This window comes from Paroedura picta, chromosome 2, assembly GCF_049243985.1.
Source record: "Paroedura picta isolate Pp20150507F chromosome 2, Ppicta_v3.0, whole genome shotgun sequence".
NCBI classification, from domain to species: domain Eukaryota; kingdom Metazoa; phylum Chordata; class Lepidosauria; order Squamata; family Gekkonidae; genus Paroedura; species Paroedura picta.
In genome coordinates, this window is record NC_135370.1 from 63,205,176 (window position 1) to 63,232,206 (window position 27,031).

Below are 27,031 nucleotides of genomic sequence, written 5' to 3' on the forward strand. Positions count from 1 at the left end.
CCAGGACAGATCCTTGGGGAACTCCACTTGTCACTCTTTTCCAAGAAGATGCTGAAACATTAACAAATACCCTCTGGGTATGATTTGTCAACCAGTTATTAATCCATCTGACAGAATTAGGATCCATACCGCATTTTACCAACTTTGAGGGATAAGTGGAGTAAGATGTATCTTTTTGTCCCTGGTATATCTCATAAGGAGGGTCAATACTGGGTACGAACCAGAGACAACACAGAAAAGCATGCCATATGAACCTCAGAAAACAATTCTGGAAACTCATCACTTTTTAATTCATAGCCAGAGGAAACAAAGTTATTCCTAATAGCATGAATGGATAGGAATCTTCAGTTCAGATCAGAAAACTCTTTTGAAGTTCACCTTCTCAGTTTGGCCTGCACAAGAAATACAAATACCAAGAGACCTTAACAAAAATAAAAGTGAAGCACATTTTAGCAGTTGTGCAATGAATATGTATCATTAATAATTCTAACAGACTGGATTGTATTCAGAAATGTTAGCCTCTTTGAAATTTAAAAACAGCTGCTTTCTTCAAACATGTCACTCTCTCACACACATGCTTAAAATCCGGAGATCTGGAAAAAGAAAAGACCTGTTCTAATGTAGAACTGAGACCTGCTTCCCCAACAATTAATTTTAAGCAACTTATGTGGATATGGCATTGAAGGAAGCTAAGAAAATTATCACATAACCCTTCAGTGCCTCCTGTGAGAAGGATTCTTGGGGCCCTAACAGAGTACAATTGTAGTGGGAGCAGCAAGAGTGGGGGTGGAGGGTCCACCATAGTAGAAAGGGGTGTCACTCCGAGTGTGCTTAAAGAGGGGAAAGGGGAGGAGGAGTGAGGCTACAGCACGGGGCCCGCAATACATGCTATATGGATAAACTGGCCCTGGTGAGAAGATCTCACCTGACTATTTTGCCACACATACATGAGGCAAGAAGTTCCAATTGGCGCTGGATTCTAACGACACACATTAAACCCACCAAACATTTGTCACACTGCACATGTGGGGTACATTTTTCAGTTAAGCTAATCTCATAAAGGAAATTTATTTGAATCATAGCTCTACATTTTATCCCTGCTTTCTACTTTGCCAGCTGCTACCTTTTCGGGACAAAGCTGGCCAGTCATACTTGCCTTAACACTCAGACCTAGCAAGGCAATACTACCTACAAAAATATGAAGGCTGACTGGTAAATATGGAAGCTAGCATCTTTACAACATGCTCCTCTCAGGGTAACCCTACTAAGCAAATGTTATTCCATCTACTCTGGCTTCTAATTCCTTTCTTGACATTTACAGCCCTAAATATTTTAGCTTCAAAGTACTGGATTGACTGGGCCCCCTTCCATATCAACCAGTCCAATCAGGGAACCAGCATTGACAGACATTTGGTTGTTAGGATCCCAGGGAATGGCTTCTCCAGCTGTCAATCCTTGACTTTGGCACTCCCACCCCAACGGGAAAGAATTCCCCTGCCTTTTCAAGAGAAACACTGGATTAGATCTGTAAGAATCATACGGCACTGTCATATTTCAACTTGTATCCTGTTGTTTTGCATTTTAAACAGCCACTTTTAGTTTCAAAGGTGGGCTATAGAATGAACAATAATATTGCAGACATATTACTAGAATAATCCCTATAACAGGTATACAACTACCTTAATATAGCAGATAAGAGTGGGCCAAGTTTAACATTCACTGGCCTGACAAAGCTCTCCCAGGGAAGCAAACCAGAGATGACACAGTGAATGAGAGCAGATGTTTCAGAGCAGCTGTAAGGAAACCACTACTTCCACAAGGGATGTTTGAGTGAATGTTTATCTTTAAAACCCTGCATGACCCAACAAATACATAACTTAAATCATGCCATGAGATGCTCACAAGAACAGAGTGCAGACGTATAATCAGCCGGGAAGAAAAAGAAAGATGAGGTGGCTGGGACCATCCTTTCCTAACGGGTGACAGGAGTGTGGCCCCAGTCAAGCCAGGAGCCCGGCACAGATAACAGGCTAGTGCATGGTTTCTCCATAGAGCATCCTTCTGTACAACCAACAGAACCTTGGTCAACGTACAAGAAGTCTCAGCTGCCCACCTACAAAACAGTGCCCTTATTCCCCAAATAGCTAATAGATTATATCAAGCGAAAGCTAAATAGACACTACTGACAAAAAACTTACAAAGAAAGCAAACAGAAGAAAACCAGCTAAATTGTGGCTTTAAAAATATATATCGTGCCTTACACTGTTTTGATATTCTCATGCGATGCACAGTCTATGCTGCCAGATACAATGCCCAAATAGGTAGACATCCTTCACCATTTTTCCTCCAGCAACTAAGAAACAGTAAGTTCTGCTTTCATATTTGCACACAGGTTTTACTTAGGTATAAAAACCCCACACAATTTTAACACTACTACAGTGGCCTAAAATTATCTAATAAGTTTCTGAACCAGCCAAAGGTGCCTTTACAGTGATAAAGCAGAGGTATAAAAATAACCTGGAAAGTTATTATTGGTTCTCCACCTCTTTTAATAGGTTTATTTACAACACATAGCCATCATTTAGTGACCTGAGTTTTCCCTTCTGGCAATAAACCTCCTGAGTCCTAGAACTCAGAGGGACACGAACAGCTGTGCTGAAGTTTACTTGGCTACAAGCTCTCGGGCATTTAGGGGCTTACTCCACCCTTACGTGCATGTTAGGTGCCGTTTAACATGGGGGGCGGCGGGGGGGGGGCGGAACCCATGAAATCACTTACACTTCCAAACCCCAGTGAATGTCGGCCAAAATGTTTACACCTGCTTCCTTAACAAGCAGCCACATGCTTGACAAAAATGTGCATACAGCTTCTCACTTGCTAAAGCCATCCGAGGCGGCGGGCAAAGCGAGACATGGAGTCCCATGGCAGATTAACAGGGATCAGAAACGGTTTATAGATATCTGCAGACGCAAACAGAGGCACACGCCCAAATTTGAAGGGGAGGGGGCAAGAAAGTGAAAGGCTCCCCTGTATTTAGCATCTGTTTTGGCTAAAATTTCTGAATGAAGCCACTTAAATAAAGCCTTGAGGAGTTACCTGAAAAGAACCCCCTTCCTCATTACTACTCCTAGTTAAAAGACCGGCTACGCAACTATTTCCCCCCCCCCCCCCCAAAATCAGAACACCTCAAACCAGCTCAGCTTCCAGCTTGCCCCCCCGCCCCCAAGCGCGCCATCCCAATATCCTGCGGCTGAGAGGCAGTAACTAACCTTGACACGTCGGGCAACAGCAGCAACACTTGGCTACGACCCAGCCCCAGCAACAAGGCGCGCTGGCGTACGCTCGCCTCCCCCCCTTCATTCTGCCTCGGGGGGACTCATGGCCAAGAGCCGCCGAGCGCCGCGAAATCCGCCCAGCAACGCGCCAAGCGCCCCACTGATCGCCGCGGCAGCACCACGCGCTCCCCGCCAGGCAGCCAGGCAGCCAGCCGCCCCCGGGAGGGAGAGGGGCGGGGCCGGCGGAACAGGGGGCGGGCCGCAGGGGCGCAGTCCCAGCTGGTGTCTCCCGCCGCGCTTTGGCCAAGGCGGGCTCGGGGCGCTTTTTAATGCCACGCGGCCACGGCACGGCGGGGAGAAACGCGTCTCCCCAGCCTATGGCCGCTTTTCTGTAGCCAACACATCGCGCGGGGCATAGTTCCTGCTCCCCCGGGAAACCAAGCGACAAACTGTCCTGATCCTCGTAACTCTTAAGAAAGGCAACGGAGCCACACCTTCCCGCCGGGTCGGCTTTAAAATGGGAACGCCTCCGGTTTCTGACTGCGGTCGTCAGCGGTTTTTTGTGGAGGCTATAATTTAAAAAACAAAAACAAAACCGAGTGATAAAAGTCCCGAAGAGCGAGTCACGCACACGCAGCCTCCCCGGGGACGGAGCCTCTTGAGTGCATAGAGCTTGCTTTGGGATCCCAACGCTGGTCGCCGTAGTAGAGAAAGCCACTCCGAGGCTAACTGGGGTGTGCTGCTTGCTGAACGCTCTCACGGCTTTAGGTCTGGAGTTACGCTGCCCGTCGGCGCTCCTGTGCCTTTAAAACAGAGGCACAGGTGTCACCAAGTGTCGCTCTGCTGCTCCGGCTACCTTCCCCTCCCCTCCGGTAGTACCTTAGAAACCAACAAGAATTGCCGGAGGATGAACTTTGTCAGCTATCCCACTACAATGAAGAAAAGTTGGTTTTTTAAATCTTGCTTTTCACTGCCGGAAGGAGTCTCACAGTGGCTTCCAAACACCTTTCCCTTCTCCTTGCGACACTCTGTGAGGTAGGCGGAGGTGAAAGAGCTCTGACAGAGCTGCTCTACAAGAACAGCCCTAAGGGAACTGTGACTGGCCCAAGATCACCCAGCTGCCTGCCTGTGGAAAAGCGGGAGGAATCAAACCGAGCTCTCCAGATTAAAGGTTGTTGCTCTTAAGCCACTACTCCACGCTGCCTCTCAAGGGAGGAATCTTTGACTCTAGAAATCTCGTACCCCGCAAATCTAAGGTGACCAGATTTTAACATTGGTAAAGCGGGATACCATTGACTGGGGGGGGGGGGGTTCTTGATTAAAAATTTGGTCTATATGGAGCAACAAAAATATTCATAGAATGCAAAAATAGTATTGTAATATATATTTTTTTCATTTCAACATAAGTACAATTTGCTGGGTGCCCCCAGATGTCCCTCCAAAAGTAGGACAATCTGGTCACGTTATGCAAATCTGTCAGTCTCTGAGGTGCTGCCAGATACAAATTTAGCTGTTCTACTGCAGACCAATCATTCTGCACACATTGGATAGTGTGCTTTCAATGTGCTTTTGCAGCTGGACTTTTGCACGGGAGAGGAAAATCTATTTCTAAAGTGCATTGAAAGTGCATGATCTAATGTGTCTGGAATGAAACTGTCTACAACCTGTGCAGCCAGTTGAAAGCGGGCTCAGGGGCAGGGTGGCTAGAAGCACCTTGGGATCATGGCTATATTAGCCTCTGAAGATTTGATATTAAAAACACCATTTAGGAACACATCAGGTCTGAATATTTGTAATGCAAAAGAGAAAGAAGACAACACCCATGGTAAGTTCAATGTGCGCAAAGAAGTCAACCTAGTCTGAGAATAGAAAACAGAGTACCTTTATTGGGGTAATAACCTAGTTTGTAATCTGAGGGATAGCCGTGCAGCATTGCTTTCTTCTGTGCCTTCAAGAACTCTACTTGGGAAAGAAATGAAACCCAGTCCAGCACAGCTTTCCCCAGCACAGAGACACAGCTGTGGAATTCTGGCTTGCTGTGTTGATACAGTTCTTTAAAAATATTTTCAGAAACAACAAGCAATGCAGTAGCTTCCTTGGAAAACCCCAGCTGGGCTCCTGTGCCTTGTTCCACTGTAGGATATGGGATACAGCCATTGAGAGAACATCACTTCCTGGCTTTCAGCCCCTCATGTGTCTCAGGGAAGTCCTGCCAGCCCAGAACTACAACTGACATACTTATGAGCCTCTCAGTTCCTCTCACAGATAGTATACACAGGTATTTGCATGCTATTGGCTGACTTGCTGTCTTCACTCTTCTTTAATGAAGCTGCGTTTGTTGGATCTCCAGTTCGATACCCATGATGAGGAGCACTGAATTTGTCTCACTAGCCATTAGCTTCCATGGCACTCGGGTGGAATGAGTGGTTTACAGCCTCTAATGCAAAAGGGTGTGACTGACATCTCTGAGAAATGTTGAACTTGAGGTTTCTGGAAGAGAACTCTCAATCCTTGCTGTGATTACATGCCACTCCCTTCCCTGTTTGTTCTTAGAGGTAGCTATTTTATCTAGTCTGAAGAATACCACAGAGAGCTATTTGCTTTTTCTTAGTGTATTATGCTGCTGGACCATAAATCCCTTTGGAAAGCTTAAAAAAATAAAATAAAAGGCAGCATTGTATTAGGATCTGGTCACTTGGCCCTACTTCTATGTCTTTTACAGCAGACCCACACAGGAATTAAGCAGGTTAACTTTTTTCTGGCACAGAAACAGTGATGAGAAATGATTTCATCTAATTAATGGTGCATGACGGGATCAAGCCACATGTAATCAAAACTGTTTGTCTTTCAACAGAACAGCAGAAAGGCCTCTGCTTTGGATAAAGACCAAGAAGTTATGGGGAAAGGGAGTATTCCATATTGCTTTGTGCCACAGTCCCAATCCTAAATGAAACTCTTAGTATAAATATACTATAAGGAGGGAAAACCAACTCTCTGGAGAATCATTGGCATGTTCTTGGGCCTCAAGCTTCTCTCGTTTAGGTATATGAGCACCTCCAATTTTGGAAAAGCAAACACACCTGCATGCTTCTGTACCACGGCTTTTGAGGTTCTGCTCTTAAGTAAAAGGGGTTGCTCTGTTGTTGTATGCTCCTAAATTTGATCATTGAAGAAGTGAATAGTAAAGACGGCACACTGGGGTACTGTTGGGTGGCTGTAAAATGGACAGGAATCTCATATTTTAAAAATCCCATCCCCCTTTTTTCTCCCCTTCAAAAAGAACAGTTACTCCATCATGTGTCAGAAAAGACTGCCTTATTGGGAAATCCTGAATCGTAGGGCTCTTCTCCTTCCCCTCTAGAGAATGGAGACTCAAAAAACCCAAATGCCACTCTCAACTGCATGAAGATCTTTCTGGCAGTTTATATCTAGATCTCTTATCGGGGCAGTTTATATCTATTTATATCTATATCTATGTTGTGCCTAATAACTACTGACAGGCCATTGTTCCTTGACTACACCTAATTTAAAAAAAAATTAACCACTGAACATTTTAAGTCAGAATTATGTGAGGAAATGTACAACTGCTTTGTGGAGCCAGGGGAAAATGTAGTAGTATGGGAAAAGGTATAGTGCCTCCACCTTTAGTAGGAGGACCAGAAACACACACACACACACACACACACAGAAGTATCAACATTTCCTTGGAATTTTGCACACCCAGGTTTTAGGGTTAGAGCAGGGATTCCCAATCAAGGTTCCAAGGAATCCTGGGGTTGCCAGAGAGTTCCCCAGGAATTACGCAGCCTTTCCCAGAAGTTCAGATGGCCACCACCATCACTAGATTTCCCTGGAGCTCACTTCCCCTGCTGCTCTACAGGCCTAGTCTCTTTCTCCACAATGGAAACAGGTAAATGATTGATTGACTGGCCCCTGCATCTCACTTCCACTGAAGGGGCATGTCACTATTTCTGGGGTCCCTCAAAGCCTGAAAAATATTTCAGGGGTTCCTCCATTGTCAAATGGTTGAGAAAGGCTGAGAGAGACTGGATAGCGGCCTCCAGTACTACAGTGAATGAGAAACATACGGGTTTAAACTTTCACCTTCTGCAATTCACAATTAATGTTAATAATCATTAATAGAGTGACCTCTGATAATTACAGACCTTTCTCCTGTGAGTAATAGCAGTCTAACCTGATATGGAAATAAAGTGGGGGAGGGGACAATCTTCCCCATTTATCAAACTGCTGTTAAAAAAACATGGGAACTGGGCCAGCTGTGGGGAGGGGGGAGGTGGCACTGCCTATTAAGAGCTGTGTGGAGTAAGTGAAATTGTGAAGGAAGTTTATCACAAAGTATTTGAGTTTTAGGCTGGTGGCAAATTTAACAAGTAAAAGAAGAAAGATTTTTAAAGTATTAATGAAAGATTCATTTAAAGCATTCTTTTTGTTCCCAGTGACAATATTGATTTCTGCCTGTCATGCATTGGTCAAGTAGATTACCATAATGTCTGTATTACTCTTCTTAAATTGGCCCTCCCATTTCCAACATTGCTGTATATAGAATATTTCTTTCTCCTGAGTCCTGACAGTAGTTATAGCCAACTGATATTGACTCCTAGCCTAAATGATGTCTTTATTATAATTATTAAAATGTCATACTGGCATAGTAAATTAATTTTTTTAAAGAAAGTAGCTTTGACTATGAAATGAAAAGGGATACTCAGTCCCCTTTCCCTCCAAAGATCTGACTGTTTAATAATTGATTTATGAATGCAGCTGCTAGCAGTTTGAGGCAGACAGGAAATAATTAATTAAATGGGGACCAGAAGAAAAATAAGAAAAATTTAAAGGGCCAGAGGCTCTCAGACTTTTCATTATGACCAAAACAGGCTGGAGTTCCTTTTCTACTTTTTTGTTTTAATAAAATCACTTATAAAAGGAACTACAAAACAGGGAAATTACTATATTGTAAAAGTTGCTAGGTACAGTATTTGGATTTTCTGTTAAAATGGAAATAATTGGTGATGGCAATCCCAGACTTAACAGCTAGTGTAGAAACTACCATGGAAATAATTTTTTCCCCCAGTGAATTCTAAAGTAAAACCTCCCTTAGCAAAACACTTACTCAAAGAACTCAATGCAAAACTTCCAGCATCCCTGTGTTACTTGCAACATTAAAACTAATGGAAGAAACCTTATAAGCACTGTCAGTATTTGAGGCAGTGTGCAGGTGCTATGGGCAAGCCTAGGAATGCAGAGGAAATGCAAGTAGGTTCCTTTGAATGTAAGCAATATTTCCAGTAATGCTAGAACTTGGCTGGTGGAGTTATGACTGTTGCTTCAACAAATTATGGAGGGGAAGAAAAACCTAACCAGGTAGGTTGAGGCTAAATTAAACATCAGTCCTACAGTTCCTGAAAGTAGACTATTTATTGGCAGAGCAGTCTGACCAAACCCAGTGTTTTAATGCCACAACAGGCATGTTTTTGTAGCCCGCTAAGCCAGGCAAAACCACAGGCTATTTTTGAGCTTTGTGTTCTTGCATCATCCTTTCTCAACCTCTTTACCACTGAGAAACCCCTGAAACATTCTACAGGCTTCGAGAAGCCCCAGTAGTGTTGTCAGCAGGCCACACTTCCCTGCCACATCCCTGGAAGTCACATTTCACTAGAAATGACATCACCCAGACACTCCCACCTGATGTGACATCATGCTCCATCCTCCCCCCCCCCCCCATTCCCCCAACAGTAGAAACAGCCCAGTGGCCTATTCCGCTGGGCTGGGAACAGGACTGGGGCAGGCTTCCGCCATTTCATTATCTCTGCCACATACACAAATGCAGTTATGTTAAAATGAAAGTTACCTTCCTGGAGTCACTAGGGCTGTGCGCTCCGTCCGCTTCGGTGAGCACCAAATCCCGAGGCAGCCAGTGCTGTGGAGGGAAGGGGTGTCCTCAGGCTTCAGTGCTCATTGAAGCAGCCGAAGTGTGCCAGAGCGCGCAACCCTATGTATGATAAGCCTTGGCCAGGGAAGATTTTTTATGACCAGAGCCCCTTTTCACCCTCTCTAGTCCCATCAATGGCCACTGGGGGTCAGGTAGATATAACTATATCACCTGATATTTTTAATTTTTTTGTTAAATATTAAAAATTAATGAACTCCCACTCAATCAAAGAAACCCTTTGAGGGCTGTCAAGAAAACCCAGGTTTCATTAAACCTCTGTTGAAAAAGCCTGTCCCACATGAATAAAGAAATAATAAGATGAGTAATTACAGTTATGAGGTGAATGTTTTTTGTGCCTGTAAAAGCAGTCTGGCACAAGATAATCTGCTCAGGTGATCAGAAGAAAAGAAGGGCTCTTGGACGTTCCATAAGTAAAGCATTTTAGCAGGTTCAGTTCTCACTAGCTAAGGTACATCCTCCTCTTAAACAATATTTTAAGATATTTGCGACCTATTCCCTTTTGCATCTGTATGCCTTAAAAGTTTGAAGTTGAAGAATTCTACATCTTTGCATTGAACATATGACACTGTGTTACAGGGAATACAGCCATTGGTTCATCTCATTCATAGAATCATAGAATCAAAAAGTTGCAAGGGGCCATACAGGCCATTTACCTCAATTCCTTGCTCAATGCAAGATTGGACTAAAGCATCCAGGAAAAGTATTTGTCCAACCACTGATTAAAGACTGTCACTAAGGGGGAGCTCACCACCATCTTAGGCAGTGGATTCCATTGCTGAACTACTCTGTGAAATTATGTTCTCGATATCTAGCCAATATTGTTCTACACATCATTTAAACCCATTACTGCTGGTCCTATCCACTGCTGTCAAGAAGAACCTTTCCCTGCCATCTTCTAAGTAACAACTTTTCAAATACTTAAATACCGCAATTATGTCCCTTCTCAGTCTCCTCTTCTCCAGACAGGATATTCCCCTCAGCCTTTCCTCCCATCCAGTATGCATGCTTCTCATTTTTGTGACCCAGATGTAGAACTCTGGCCTTCTCCTTATTGAAATTTTCATTAAACTGTATTATATAATTTAGAAGCACAAAAGCAGGCTGGAAGACAAGAGCAGAATGATTTTAAGGTTCAGCAAAAAGCAACAACCCACTAGCAGAAGTAATATATTTTTGTACTGGCTTTTCTCTTCTCTAGGAATATGTTACACTATACAGCCCCCTGTCCTAGTCTTCCTAAATAACCTTCCTTGAGCACAAACTAGCATAGATAAACATAACATGTAATAAAGTAATACCCGTGACTGCCCAGTTAACATGCTATGTTTGTCTATTTGGATAGGGGACAATGAGATTTACTCATATCGAGGGGGGGGGGGAGTGTGAGCCATCCTGGATTTATTTACTTGCTTACTTAATTTATACACTGCCTTTCTCTCCAATGGGAACCCAAAGCTGTTTACACTGTCCTGCTCTCCTCTGTTTGACCCCGTGAGGTAGGTCAGGATGAGGCTGTGTGACTGGCCCAAGGTCACCCAGCAAGCATGCATGGCAGTCTTGAATCTGGGTCTTCCTAGTTCAGCACTCTTACCCCTACAGTACACTAGATCTCAATTTCGAATTTCTGTTTTCCTAAAAGAAGGGCTAGCAGAATTTTGCACAGACAACAGCCTGGGAGATGTTCTCCTTCTGGTGCCATTATGCATCTTTGACTTTGAGAGAGCAGCGTCCTTAATGAGTCTGCAACAGAGGGGAGACTACAGCCATCCATTAGATCTACACTACGTCAGTCAACTCAGTCAATGTTTTGCTGAGGCATTTCCCTGTTACCTCTGTCAGTTCAGATGTGTCCTTGGGAGTCATGAGAACTTAATGTTGCTAGGGCATAGTTCCGTCATGAGGGAATCCAGTATACTTCAGGTTCTGTTCTGAGAAAGCTGTGGTGGCTCAAGGATAGTCTGAGTGCTGGTCGACTGACAACCCAGCCACTGTATAAAGGGCAGCAGAGTGCTTGAGGGAATGAGACATGATACAGAACGTTCAAGTCTCACCACTACTATAAACTCACCATGTTGCTTCAGGAACACCATGGTCAAAAAGCACTGCTCCTCTCCCCACCCCATTCCTTATATGACTGGACTGCCTTGCAAAACTGTTGTAAGGATTAGAACAAAAATAATAGAATCATAGAGTTGGAAGGGGCCATACAGGCCATGTAGTCCAACCTCCTGCTCAATGCAGGATCAATCTAAAGCATCCAGGGTAAGCATCAGTCCAGACACTGCTTGAAGACTGTCAGTGAGGGGGAGCTCACCACCTTCTTAGACAGTTGATTCCACTGCTGACCTACTCTGTGAATCCCCCCCCCCGATAGCTAGCCAATATTGTTCTACACATAGTTTAAATCCATTACCATGGGTCCTATCGTCTGCTTCCAACAAGAACCTTTCCCTGCTCTCCTCTAAATGACAACCTTGCAAATACCTAAAGACAGCAATCAGACTCCTCTCAATCTCCTCTTCTCCAGGCTGAGCATTCCCACATCCTTCAGCCTTTCCTCATAGGTCTTGGTCCCCAGGCCCCATTTCATTCTCGTCACACTCCTTTTTGTAGTGAGGCCTCCAAAACTGCGCATAGTACACCTGGTGGAGACTGACCAATGCGGTATACAATGGTACCATGACATCCCGTGATTTTGATGTGATGCATCTGTTGGTACAGCCCAACTGCATTTGCCTTCTTTACTGCTGCATCACACTGTCTGCTCATACTTAGCTTACCATCCGCAAAGTACCCCAAGATTTTGTTCATACACACTGCTACCCAGAAGCGTTTCTCCCATTCAGTATGCATGCTTCTCATTTTTGTGACAGATATAGAACTCTGCCCTTCTCCTTATTGAATAGCATCTTGTTCTCATTTGCCCACTTTTCCAGCATGTTCAGATCTCGTTGAACTCTATCTGACAAGGAAATGTACTTTAAAGTGTTTTGTTTTCTGAAAATGCCAAGATGTTCAATATTCTTCTAAAATTGCTTTCCATGGACTTGTGGTGAACAGTGAACTCTGACCATTTCTATCTATCCAAGTTTCTCTCCACCAGCCTATTTTAAGCTGGTTTATGGGAAATAGGGAGCTACAAGTACTAGGGGATTGAGGAGCTGATGTTAGCTCAACCAGATTTTGCAGTACTGTGTAGCAATGCAGAACTCTGTTAAAGCCACTAAAACAAATGTGTAGCAAGCATGGTGACTTCTCCTCTGGTACCCCTTCCTAGATTTTGTGGCAGTCAAGATTAGAGTATAAAACTCAGTGAAATACTTTTGCAGCATTTCATTTCACTAACAGGATAAACTGAAATGTTCTGTTATTTTACACTTATCTTTACTTCTTAAAATGCTATGAGAAAACATAGCATGGTTTTACCTAATTAAGCATTATCTTGCTCCATATGGCTCCTGAACTCTAATTATGATGGCAATTGGATACAATCCTGTTCCTCCATCTCAAAAATAAAAATGGTTGTCTGGTAGAACCGTAGCAAGAAAATGTGCAGGGTGCTTTCTCTAAATAAACTTGTCTGTGTTTAAAATAGAACAGTAACAAAACTGTTTCCCTAAAATAGCCTTTTCTGTTTATAATGTGCGATAGTCACAGAAGAAATAAAGGGTGTGATGGATTGTAAGCACTGGAAGGAAATGGAAGGTTCTTCTGCTTTGCTGATATCTGACCACCAATGACTTCCAGGAGCCCAACTGAATTTAATGCTAACCTCGAGTTTCCTGAACCTGGTAAGTAAACGCAACTTTAATATTATCATAATAATCTTAAATATAAATTACACCCAACAAAAGTCCCAAAGCATCTACACTGGATTCTGCAAAAGTATCTGTAATTTAATTTTCTTCCATCACAATGTAATCACTTTGTCAATTGTTTCATCTGTTATTTTGTTTCTAAAACCTGCTTTAAGAACCCAGTGAAAGGCAGATGTTAACAGAAACAAACTATAGAGTACCTTCTACTGAAATCAGTGGCAAACTCCCAAAGAGGCTGTGATAGAATCAAAACAATTTTGCATCTAGTAACAACTTGCCACTGTCTGTAAATTTGGAGGGGCCTGAAAGTTATTAGTTTAGACCAGCTGTCATTTCTTTTCACCAAAATAATGTGCCATAAAGAAATAGCAAGAGAGAACAAAGCACAGGAAAACAAAAGCCAAATTCATACTAGTCTATTCTAGTGCCTTCCAGCCCTTCTGCTGCTGCAGGTCTTAAATAAACACACATGAATTGTGTAAGAATCTGGTTTTTGGCATGTGAAAAAAAGCTGATTTTAAATATATTTGTACTAGGGCTCGAACTGATAAATGGTCTTAGAAAAAGACTGATTTATAACTCACACTTGATTCTGGTCAAAGTTGGCTGTAAGTCAACAATTGAATTGTACAAAAGTAAACCACTCAATTCAGAGGGAAAGAGACTTTCTGCAATCAGAGTATCTTTATTAGCATAATAATTGCAAAGCATAGAAACTAAACTTTTGAACAAATACAGTTACAGATTCCATAATAGATTTTCATTTAAAATTGCCAAAAGAAACTTAGCTACTTTTACAATTTTTGCTGAGTCCTTCACACTTAGTATAGTTCTAACGCTTCTTGTCAACATGGATAGATCCCAATTTCTTCAAATATTCATCTAAAGGACATTCCAAGCGTAAGTGGTAAAGCGTGTTAGGGACATCACACACATGAAAACAATATCTCTCCTGAGAAGGAATTTGCAAACATCTACCTTGAGTTAGGTTTGAAGGAAAGATGTTTAGGTGAGCAAAAATGAATGCTCTTTTTAATGAGTGCCCCTCCAGAGTTTGGAGATAAGGGCATGATTTTGTATGTTAAGGGAATGTCCCAGAATCGAGGAGAACATATGCTTTCAGCATCCAGATCTTATAATCTCTGAGAGACTGATTTTAGCATAACTCCTTGCACACTGACAGTTGAGATGTCCAAGCCCATAGTTTGAAGTTTCTGTGACACTTTACTTAACCAGTTAAGAAAGTAGGGATAATTCAAAAAGTTTATTAGCGAACTATTTGGTTGAGCATAGATATGAATTTTTAACGAATATTTGAAGGATAGGAGCCAAGCTCTGGCTTCTAAACTCTGTTGGCCAAGTTATGCAACACGTGTGTGATTTGCCATGTAATTAGGAACTCAATAGATTTCTGAAAAAGGAAGGTTGGATGTTTTCTAATTTGTGGTTTAAAGCTTCCACCCATATTGGAATTCCATACATGATCTGGGGAATTATTTTAGCATTGTAGATTTTGAGGACTGCTGGTAGGTTTTTGTTGCCTCTTTGGTGGTGAAACTTAGATAAAAGAGATGATTGGCCTTTTGCAGCTTTGATGGTTTTCTCTCTATGGTTTGACCATCTGTTGTTGTAACTGAAATTTATGTCTAAGCATTTGAAATCATTTACCTGTTCTATACAATTACCATTTACTTTCCAATTACATTTGTAGTGAGTCTCTGCAAATACCATGGTCTTAGTTTTTTTCAAAATTTATGTTAGATGATTGTCTTGACAGTATTCAATAAAAATTCAAAGGTATCGGATTAAGCCCACTTGAGTTCTAGACAGGATTCTGTGTCACCCATGTATAAAAGAAGCAGAGTGGTTCTTTCGCCAGTTAAGGGGAGATGACCATTAACTTCATCAAAATAGGAAAGTAGATCATTTAAAAAGAGGTGAAATAAGTGTGGTGCACCTTGTTTCACTCCTATATTTATTGGGATTTTGGTGCTAAATTTACCTCTGAAGAGTATTTGACTTGGCAATAGTTATTATGATGGAGCTGTTTTAATAAAAATAGCAGACATAAGTCAATATTTATATTCGCTAATTTTGCCAAGAGTTTCTATCTGGGGATTGAATCAAAGGCTATTTTTAGATCAATAAAGTCAGCAAACAATTTGCGCCTCTTTGGTTTCATATATTTCTGACTTAAGAAAGCTAAGTGATCTAAGGTTTGCTCTGGCCCTAAGATGTTTTCTGCAATCTAAACCGAGCAGGTTTCCTGACAGAAAATTGCTTTATGTCCTAAAGATTAAAGGTAAAGGTAAAGGTATCCCCTGTGCAAGCACCGAGTCATTTCTGACCCTTGGGGTGACGCCCTCCAGCGTTTTCATGGCAGACTCAATACGGGGTGGTTTGCCAGTGCCTTCCCCAGTCATGACCGTTTACCCCCCAGCAAGCTGGGTACTCATTTTACCGACCTCGGAAGGATGGAAGGCTGAGTCAACCTTGAGCCGGCTGCTGGGATTGAACTCCCAGCCTCATGGGCAAAGCTTTCAGACGGCTGCCTTACCACTCTGCGCCACAAGAGGCTCTAGATTAAGATTAAGACCACAATTGGAAAAAAAGCCTTCCCAAAAGGAATGTGTCCCAGTGTTTTATCACAATCCATCCATTCAAAACTAAATAACATATATCAGGAAAGCTCAGGAAAAAAACCTCACTGTTTGTCTCTATCATGTAACATTTGAAATAATGGTTGTATATAAATAATTATATATTAAATGTATATAGATAAACTATATACAATCAGTGCAAAAACATGTAACATGACAAAACTTAGCCACACAAAAATATTCTATTCACACCAAAACCTACATCACTTAGAAGAGTGTTCCAGGTTAAACCTTTGTCCTGAAATGTCCTTTTCTGTATAGAGGAAATCCTTTTTACTATGGAACAGCATTGGATTACATAATGACCCACTACTTAATTTGTATAGGTGAGACACTGATTTACCTCCTCGGTGAAAATTAAGCATTAGATTCCACACATTCTTATAAGTTTTTGGCCATCACCATACATTAACACTGAACTCTTAAAAAAACATTTTCTTAAAATATTGTTTGAATAGGTAGAGCACATTTCTCACACTGCAAACCAGGAGCACCCTCTTGTGAGGAAATAAGAAATGGCACACTTATCTGCCACTGGAGGCAAAGGCATAGGCAATAAAATAATAAACCAGGTAAACATGGGCTGAGAATAATTTTTAAGATATTTGGCATATCATAAACATATCCCCATACTCCTGAAAAGGTTTTGTAAGCTTCTGAAATAATACAAAAAGCAGCACAATCTTTTTTCCGGGGAGAAGAAGGATGAATATGCACACACCATTAGCAGTAATTTCCTTCTTTCATTCAAATGTCACCTTCTCTGAAGATGATAGTAAACTATCATCTGACACCAGTCCTACTTGATGACCTCCAGGCTTATCAAGGTCAGGTTGCACAAGCAATGCTCAACATACAAGCTGCTAGGCTCAGTCTTCTCTCAGCAGCAGGGAGCTTTACTGTCATTTACTGTTATTTCATCCCTATACGGCTAGGTATTTTAAGAACGGCATAAAATCTAAATGCTGATTGCCACCTTCTGCGTTTTTCTTTTTGCTGGTGGTCCTTTGCTTCAGACAAATTTCTAATTACATCAGTCAAAATCTTTAGTACAAACGCAGGAAGTAAAATTTTCTCTTTAAAAATCCTTTTATCTAAATACCAAGACCTCAAGGGCAGCAATCAGACCTTCAAGCAAGCAACAAAGGACAGAATATTACTCATTGTAAAGATTTCCCCTATGCAGCAGGGAGGAAAAACACAAATGCTTCTTCTCCCTCCCATACATTTCTGGTTAATCAAGAAAAGATTGAAATTCTACCTTCTCCATGGAAACAACAGTGAATTATGAAAGGACATGAAACTAATTTCATAAGACTGAAGCGGTGATGGTGGTGGGTGGAAGTCCTTTAGTTTTGTGTGCACATCTTAAGTTTATGGTTGAAAACACAATACTCCAGTGGCTTGTCTAATTCTAGCTCTGGGTAGGAAAATACCTGGAGATTTTGGAGATGAACCTAAGGATGGTGGGGTTTGGGCTATAATGTCATAGTCAAACTTCCAAAATGGCCATTTTCTCCAAAATGATATCTGTCACTGGGAGATTAGTTGTAACAGTAGGAGATCCCCAGCTATCATCTAGATCAGGGTTAGTCAACCTGTGGTCCTCCAGATGTTCATGGACTACAATTCCAATGAGCCCCTGCTAGCAAATGCTGGCAGGGGCCCATGGGAATTGTAGCCCATGAACATCTGGAGGACCACAGGTTGACTAACCCTGATCTAGAGGTTAGCAATGCTAGAATGAGACCAGCCACCTTCCCCCACCCCACTCTGCCAGAGATTCAGTTCTTCCTCTCCTATTTAAGGCTTGATTTACACATGCTGAAGAATGAGGTAATAAATTGCTGAAGAGGTAGAATGAACTGTACCACTTCTGACTAGAGGGAAGTACCCCCTATAAGTCCCTGAATCTGGCAAACCAAAACAGTCTTTTAATTGGTCCCGCCAATGTCTTATTTTTTTTTAATGCTGAGCTTTCACATCCTACCACTTCAGAACTCTACAACATCTGGCCTGGAGAGTAAGGTGGAAATGAGAGGGAAGTATGATGAGGTCACAGAATGGGCTGTGCCACTAAAGATGGCAGGTTAGGGATTCTATTTTTCAGAGTTCTTCTACATTAGAATTTCCTATATGTGGAAAAGTAGGACAGACCGTGAAGAGCTAGGGTCCAACCTTTCTCCCTGTTACACTCAGCTTTTATTTACACAGAGGAGTTATTTCACAGAGGAGCATTCAAGGACTCTTGTCTCTCTACCTACAATCTGAAGAGGCATATGCCATTCTGTGTCAGAATTCTTCCATCACATTCTGCTGCACCTGTAGACCAGGCCTAAGTCTTTTGCTTTGGGACTCGGGCCTTGATGAATTGTTCATGGAGCTTCTGACTCACTCAGTCCCCTCCTTCAAGCCTGGCCCTTGGCTACTTTTCTGTACTTTCCATAGTGTTAGACTCTGGTTGCAAAAGTTTTGAAATCTGCATGTAGGTTAGGAAGGCCAGCTCTCCCTGCCAGGCAGTGGGGGAGTAGACTTCTGGAGGGAATTGTGGGTGTAATTGACATTGCACTGACTCAGCAATGTCACTTTTAGCATGACTGACAGCATTACACTGGGTGATACTGTAGCATTTGCCCCAAACTCAATGGTTATGCCATAGGCTTTTGGGTGAATGCTACAGCATTGACCCTATGCAATGGTGTCACTTTCATGTCATGCCGGAAGTGACATCACTGTATGGGCAATGATATCATGACAGAGATGGCAAGGGCCTAAGTCTCCCACCGATTGTCATCCTCAGGCGGGCAATCCTGACAAAGAAAGTTCACAATGTGACAGCATTCAAGGAGCATTTCCCATATTTTTTTTTCCTGGGAAGGTTGTACCATTATCTATACACCTGGCAAAGTGTAATTCATGTCTTGATAACATGTAAGCTACATTGTGGGAAGGCACTTTATAAACAGTCAGCCTTCTAATTTATTTAACAGACTAGAAATAAAGCCCATTTTATGGCGAAATAAAATGGGCGCTAGGCCCTCGTCGCGAAGGAGCGACTAGGTCCGACAGAAGCCGAAGAAGGCGGGTGGCGGAGCATGGGTGGGGCTTCTCTCGGCAGCAAGAGCGGCCGGGAGAAGCCGGAGAGTCCCCCACCCCACCTGGAGCATGGCTGTGGCTTCTCCCGGCCACAGGAGTGGCCTTGCCGCGGGGAAACAGGAGGAGGAGGACCGCGGTCGGAGGACTCACCGCGTGGGCTGGCAGTCCAGTCTGAGTGTTGAGTCCCCAGCCGGGCGAAGCAGCCAATGGGGAGCCGCGCTTTGCACGGTTTCCCATTGGCTGCTGGGTCCTGGATGGACACTTGGAGGGGCCAATCAGGAGCCGCTTTGCAGCTCCTGATTGGCCCCTCCGAGTTTTTATTCCGGAGAGGGCCCGCCCTAACTCCTCCCCAACAGCCCTTACTGGATTATTAAGTCCGTGGTGCGCTACACCGCGGCCGGGGCTGTTTAAAGATGCCTATTCTGATCTTCAGTCATCAAGTGGCAAAACGCAAACTTGAAATGACAATAAAAAAACAGCAAGGTTTTAAAACACCACAATAGCAGACAAAAGCCAATGGCAATAAAAACAAAAGATTTACGGTGTAAAGAGGATCAAAAGGGAGTGACACCAATTTCAGCAGAAACAACAAAAATCAATAAAACATTTGGGTATGAAAATGTGATTTAACTCAGTGGCTGAAACTGAGATGATAAGAAGAGCTACTTTTTTTGTACACCCCTTTTTACCACCCAAAGGAGTTTCAAAGTGAATTATAATCACTTTCCCTTCCTCTCCCCACAACAGACACCCTGTGAGGGAGGTGATGCTGAGAAAGCTCCGAGACTGGTCCAAGGTCACCGGGCTGGCTGCATGCGGAGGAGGTGTGGAGAATCAAACCCTGTTCTCTAGATTAGAGGCCGCCACTTTTAACCGCTATACCAAGCTGGCTCTCAACACTCAAGACCCAATCCACAGAGAGGGAGACATTGCAGTTCTTCATAACTATTTAGACACTGTTTAGACACTATTTAGACACTATTTAGACACTGCAACGTCTGACAGAATGCAGAGAGCCAGCTTGGTGTAGTGGTTAGGAGTGCAAATTTCTAATCTGGCGAGCTTGGTTTGATTCCCCACTCTTCTTCCGCATGCAGCCAGCCAGGTGACCTTAGGCTCGCCACAGCTCTGATAAAGTTGTTCTGGCTGAGCAGTAATATCAGGGCTCTCAGCCTCACCTCCCTCACAGGGTGTCTTTTGTGGGGAGAGGAAAGGGAAGGCGACTTTAAGCCACTTTGAGACTCCTTCAAGTAGAGAAAAGCGGCATATAAGAACCAACTCTTCTTCTTCTCACTTCTTGCAAACCAATCAGAGTCTGAGCAGTTTCCTTAAATGTTGTTTAAGACTTTTTCTAATGGTTAGCATTAGGAAAAAGGCCTGGGGGGGGGATAAGATTCATAACATAATACTACTACTACTACTAATAAAAATATTTGGTATCAGTGAGGAAACAGACATCATACTGGCACCACAGCATTTCTGCAGACAGAAGGATTTCTGCCCACAGAGTGTGACTTGCCTCTCCAGGGTCCCCATGAGCAGCATTTCAGGGGGCATACCAGGCTGCAGCAGGTGGGAGAGGTGAGGAAGCCACACTTTATGGGCAGAAATCCTTCTGTCTGCAAAACACTGCAGAGGATCAAACCCACTCATTATTATGCTGGAGAAAGTGCCCACATCCACACCCACTAGGTCCCCAGTAGCTGTGCTGCATTCAATGACTGGCTTAACCTTGAAACTGAGGAATGTTCAGGCCTTATACAGAGCACTGTGCTCTCTTCCAACACCGCTCTTTTATCAAGAGAAAAGTGTGACGTTTCATGGCCAAATGGTGCCCTGCAAGAATTGAATCCATGAGATAAATGCTGTATGTCAGAGCAGAATAACCACAAGTTTACTGACTTGGGAGTGTGAAACAGGCTACCCATTAAAGTTTTATTAGCAAAATTACAGTGTAAAGACAGTTAAATTCTGTTTGTTTTCAGCCTACCTTTTCCTGAAGGGAAAAAGCAGTCCATCTCCACGCTGCTCCGTGAATGAGAGATGCAGAGTGCGCTGCTGGGGACCAGGCCTTCCTGAGGAGGACTCCGCTCTGTTGTACGGACCAGACACCAGCCTGGCCTTTCACTGGGCCTTTCTAGTAACTCCACAGTTTGTCCCACCTGAATACTCAGCTCGCTGCTGTGGCTAGCTGTGAAGTCCTGAAGCACCACTGTCAGTTCACATCCTCCAGACAGCTGCCAGGGGAAAAAATGGGGACAGAAAAGAAATGAGTCATAGCGAAGAGGAAAATAACTAACTTTGATAATCGTACATTTGGGCTCACAGAACCATAACCTTTGCAAAGTAAGATTCCCTTTGAAGCTTTTCGGAGCTTTTGGTCTTCTGTATCAGAAATCCAGATTCCTAATGGATTGCCTACATTCAGTCTGACAAAATCACTTGCTGTTGTGATATCACTGACTCCTGACACTGGTACAGATTCTTAAGCAGGTTAAAAAACAACACTCAGTGAGGGAGTATCAGATGCTGCTGAACAGTTAAAAGCCAAGCAAGTCTCAACTTGGCCAGCACTTGAGTCTCTCATCTAGTACATTTTTATTCCATCCTTCCTTCAAGCCACTCAGGGGAGCATAAATGGCTTTCCTTCTCATTTTATCTTCACACACAATCCAGTGAGGCACTTTAGCTTGAGAGAAAAATAATTGGTGAACTTCATGCGGTTTTCTCAGACGTTATTCTTACAATCTAAACACCACTGTACCCACTGGCTGTCTGACTGAACATGTGTTTTGTCTTCAGGATGCACGGAAAGGCTGAAATGTGACTGTAAAGCAACTTTCCTGCACAGCCAAGGCAACCTGCTTTCCCATGGAAATGGCAGAAGAGGGCTTTAAAGTGGCATGTATGAATTCAGCCCATGACCCAAATGGGCATTAAATGTTATAGAATGTGTCCACTTGGGTAAAACCCTACTGTTACCAAGTTGAACATGGTTGTGATGTACCTACTAAGGCTGCCTCTCTAAATCCCCCATCTTCTGTATATTCTGGCAAAGAGTCATTTTATTGCAGGCTTGTTTGTTTTAACAGGAGGAAGCCAATGAGGCAACTACAGCTCCCCTGGGAGGAGAGACAGACAATGCTTATTACAGTCATTGTTAGTGAAAGAATGCCATCAGCGGAAATGGTGGATTGCAAAATTAAGTAGATACTTGCTTTAAGAGTTTGCCATCCAAGAATGAGACCAAGGGGAGAGAATAACAAGGGAGTGCTTGGAGGGGGGGGGAGATTCTGAAACATAAATGTCTATACACGTAACCAGTTTAATAAAGATCTAAACTGTTGCATTGGTGATGGATAGATGTGGAGAGAGTTGATAAAGAGAGTGGATGGGCAGCAGGTTCAGGACAGATGAAAGGAAATGCTACTTTACACAGAGAGTAATTAAAATGTGGAATCTGCTGCCGGATGTTGTGATGGCCACAGGGATAAATAGCTTTAAAAGATTGGATTCATGGGGGATACGTCTGTCATTGGCTACTAGCCATGGTGACTGAGGAGAACCTCCACATTCAGAGGCCCTAAGCCTCTGAGTCCCAGAGCAAGGAGGTAGGCCTTGACACTATGCCCTGTAGTTGGCCATGCAAAGGAACTGGTTGGCCACTGTGTGATGTGGACTAGGATTCTGGGTTAGTTGGACTATTCGTCTGACTAAGCAAGGATGATCTCTTTGCTATACCTCATCCATCCTTTAACTTCTAAGACTATACCTTCTGATTCAACCCTGTTTCTGGCCTGCAATACCTCCTTTTGATTTAGCATTTCATTTCTCACATTTATATCCCTCCCTTTCAACAAGGAGATCTAGACTGTTTCTGCACTAGGAATATTGTTTGGATTTGCATTTTTAAAGGGTCAAGTTTTTTGTCTATTTCTGCACTAAAATTTACCTTTTCAGGTGCAGACCCGAATTGTCCTGCAGCAAAGGAATCCCTAGAAATCCAGTTTTCATTTTTTAAAACAGGGTCTATTTCAGGGCTTTTCAGTATGGAAATGAGCATTCAGTTTCTCATGGCACCCACCATTTTGAGTGTTTGAATTTCCTCATTGACATCTTCCTTCCCTGCTCCCTTCATCCCCCACCCATGGGAAAGGTGCCCTAGTGCTCCCCTCTTCCATATGCCCTGCATCTAACTCTTCCTTCCCAATAGTGCCCCCTACATCCCACATTCCCTTCTCCACCCCAAAGTGTTTTTTCTTTATTATTATTATTATTAGATTTATTATTATTATTAGATTTATTTCCAGCCTCTCCCAACAGGCTCGAGGCGGGTCACAACAACTAACCCCATTAAAATTCTCATTAAAACATCAATCTACTAACATGACGGCTAAAAATCCCATCCCTCCGCCAATTATCAAAGAGGTGAAGAGGAAAGGATAGGGGAGTAGCGTACACTCCAACTCCTAGGGGGGGAGCGATGTCCCTGATTCGCTGACCCCAGCCTCAACCATAGACCTGGTGGAAGAGCCCCATTTTACAGGCCCTGCGGAAAGCTGACAAATCCCGCAGGGCCCGCAGATCACTTGGGAGGTTATTGCATTACAATGCTGTTGTATTGCAACAAGCAAGACTGGGGGTTTTTTTTGTCCCTGGAGGATTGGAGAAAGCAGGTGTAGACTTCCCTGGCCACCCTTCCCCCATCCGAGTCCACAGCTGGCTTTTGAAGGAGGGCGGGAGGTAGGCGTGGAGAAATCTACGTACGCCTTTCCCCATTCGAGCCCTCAGCCACTTTGTGCAGTGTCACGGAAGGCCCCAGCGATGTAACACAATAAACTTGTTAAAACAAAAACGCGTTGGGGAGAAGGGGGGAGGGGTGATTGAGTGCACAGAATCCTAACAGGAAGGAGCACATTTTTAAAAAAGGTGCAAGCAAGCCACATTTTGCAAAACAACAACAACACAAAACCTTTGGGAATGCGGAAGAGACCAAAGCATTATGGGAGGTTGCCTCCTCCCAACCCCAATGCAGAAAACATGGCAATTTAACAAGGGGAGCAAAGTCCAAATGCAGAAAGCAGAGTGACAACTTGCATCAGCCAATTGAAGTCCAAAGCAAGGCTAAAATGAGGTTTTCTTACCCGCTGATATCGGCAAGTCAGCTTGTGGCAGGTTACAACACTAAATCCCCCCACAATAAAACAATTAAAAAAAAACAAAACATAGGTAAAATATGAGTACCCTAGTGAGCTTCATGGTTGAATGGAACTCTGCAAATTTTTATTCAAGAACTTCAGAGCAGCACATGTATTTCTTCCACATACTATTTTATCTTCACAGCAACCCTGTGAGGTAGGTTAGGCTAAACGATTGACTGACTCAAGGTCACTCAGTGAGTTTCATGCAATGACTTAACCATGCAATGACTTATTTAAACGAAGCACCACTCTGTAACTTGTTGGGAAGTATTGTAATAGAAGAAGAGCTGTGTTTTTGTACCCTGCTTTTGACTACCTGAAGGAGTCTCCAAGTGGCTTACAATCCCCTACACTTCCTCTCCCCACAACAGACACCCTGTGAAGAGGAAGAGGAAGTGGAAGAGGAAGAAGAGTTGGCTCTTATATGCTGCTTTTCTGTACCCGAAGGAGGCTCAAAGCGGCTTACAGTCGCCTTCCCATTCCTCTCCCCACAATAGACACCCTGTGAGGTGGGTGAAGCTGAGAGAGACCTGATATCACTGCTCAGTCAGAACAGCTTTATCAGTGCCGTGGCAAGCCCAAGATCACCCAGCTGGCTGCATGTGGGGGAGTGCAGAATCGAACCTGGCTCGCCAGATTAGAAGTCCGCACTCATAACCGCTGCACCAAACTGGCTCTCCAGGTAAGGTCAAGAGAGTTCTGAGAGAACTGTCACTGGCTCAAGTTCACCCAGCTGGCTGCATGTGGAAGAGGAGTGAGGGATCAAACCCCGTTCTTCAGATTAGAGGCCCCTGCTCTTAATCACTATACCGAAATGACTAGGGCTTTGATTGGAGCATAAGGAACGTTCCTGTTCAGCCATTAATGCCAATGTTTCCTTAGTATTTCAATAACCACAGGCAGTCACTGTCTTACTTACTTTGTTGGCCTTAAAGGTGCTAGTGGACTCAAAATTTGTTCTGCTGCTTCAGACCAACACAGCTACCCACTTGAATCTTACTTCTATGTAATTCAGGATATGGAATCCTAGATTTGGAGGGAGCCATACAAGCCATCTAGTCCAACCCTTGCTCAATGCAGGATCAGGCGAAAGCAGCCATGATAAGTATTTGTCCAGACACTGCTTGAAGACCACCAGTGGCTCTTCCCCAACTAATCCAGGTGGCACTTTTCTCAACAACACAACTGCTTTACACAATGGTCTCAAATTACGAGGTGTGTGCAATTGTTGGAGGAGATACAAAATACTCTTCAAATGGACAATTGCAATTTCAATTTCTGAATCAGTGTAGTGAACATTCATCCCTTGTAGACTGGGTTGTTTAGTGGAATGCTCCATGTTTTTCAACTTAAAAGATAACATACTTTGGAAGGCAGTGGTTCTTAAACTTTAATGCATTACCCAGTAAGTAACAAAATCACCAAATACCTCCCAAGCAACCCCTAAGAAAATATGAAATACAAATAGCACCCTAGACAAGGCACTTTATATGCATATTGTATATATGTATGTATAGGTATATGTATAAGATACCTAAATCGTAGGCATTCATAATGCCTGGTGGCTGCTAGCTGACTCCTTAATGTTACATCTACTTCATACTTGCTGTACGACCCCCTTTTTAAGGATCTGGGAGACAAGCCTATAATTGGTGAAGAAGTAAAAAACTTTTCTCCTCAGGGGGCTGTCAGAAGTCATTGAAAGCGGAGGCACTGCCTAGAATCCCAAATGCTTCCTATTAGCCCCTGAACTCCCTGATGACCCTCCAAATATTTATGGCTCCCATTAAAAATCACTGACCTGCAAACTGGCATGCTCTTTGGTTAAGACAACTGTCTTTGTTTTGGTGAATTTATATTAGAAAATTCATCCAGTCCCCCTCACTTTAGGGAGACTTTCTCCAAACAGGTAACATTTACATGATGAAGTCACCACAAGTATGGTTTGCTTGGGGATTTTCAGCAGAGCATCCAGTCCTATGCGTACCCTGACATGTCAAGAGCATGGGTCATCACCATAGCTGCAAAATGTTCTATGCTGGTTAAGCCTAATACTGGTGAGTTGCAAAATCCAAATTTATCAAAGAATTCACTATTCAGGTCAAAAATAAGTCAGGTATAGAAACTTTTTAAATTTAATAATTAAAAAAAAAAACTTTAAACAGCTCTCAAGTGCTGTTTTTGAGATCCTTTTTTATAGAAAAATATATATGTTACTGCACAATATGACCACAAGGTGTCCATGTTTGCTGTCTTTTAGCCAGTTCAGTTACCATTCCCAAATCCTCTGTCTGACTGAATGTACCTGTTTGTGTCCCCCAAGGCAGAATGCATATCTTGACCAAGTCACCCAGAACAATAATCTGTCACATTCTGCATGTTTCTGTAAGAAGGTAACAGTGGCTTGTAGTGGGCTGAAGAGTTTTGGGAGAGCTGAGGGAATCTTTCTTAAAGTGTTTGACACAGCCCTTTGTTAAAGATAGTAAGAGGGTCAAGGACAAGGGGGAAGTGCGCCCCTAATAGCTCCAAGAGAAACATCAGAACATCAAGAAGCGAGCCACTCCAGTGTTGTAATTCACACGGCCACAAAATGCACAAACGCTCGGCATCTCTCTTAGACCAAAATGAATGTTGATTTTAATGTCAGTGTTCTGAAATATTCATTTTCTTGTGGATCTAGAGGAAAAAGAGGCAGTGCCACAAGCCTACAAGGCATCTGCTAACGGGGTCCTCTGAGTACCTGAGGCAGTTCCACTTCTCTGCCAATAATTTTGGATCCCCTGGAGGCTTGCTGTGAACACAACTTTGAGGTAAGATGCAGTATGTTTAACAGCCCAAACCTTCAATTATTTGTGTCTCAGTGCCTCAGACAAGGGCTAGCACAAAAATCAATTCATGACATGACTTGTGTCCATCAATTAATACATTCTTAATGGACTGAGGTAACAACGTTCCTTTGGGGCAACAGGGCAGCATAGATGCAGTTGGGAGCTTAAGGAGCGTCTGAACCCTT

General features: G+C 43.1%; 1 protein-coding gene across 7 annotated transcripts in view; it reads right to left on the bottom strand.

Moving 5' to 3' along the window:
• The window catches only part of KALRN (kalirin RhoGEF kinase), a 148,389-nt gene that overhangs the window by 93,679 nt on the left and 27,679 nt on the right, over positions 1-27,031 (bottom strand). For 6 of the 7 annotated variants that reach the window (XM_077320427.1, XM_077320425.1, XM_077320422.1 and 3 more), the window contains exon 2: positions 20,808-21,054. In XM_077320427.1, coding sequence (XP_077176542.1) covers positions 20,808-20,835 — 28 coding nt within the window. In that variant the 5' untranslated portion in view covers positions 20,836-21,054. Of the gene's footprint in view, positions 1-3,269; positions 3,730-20,807; positions 21,055-27,031 lie in introns of those variants that run through there. The other variant, XM_077320426.1, reaches the window with a different exon arrangement.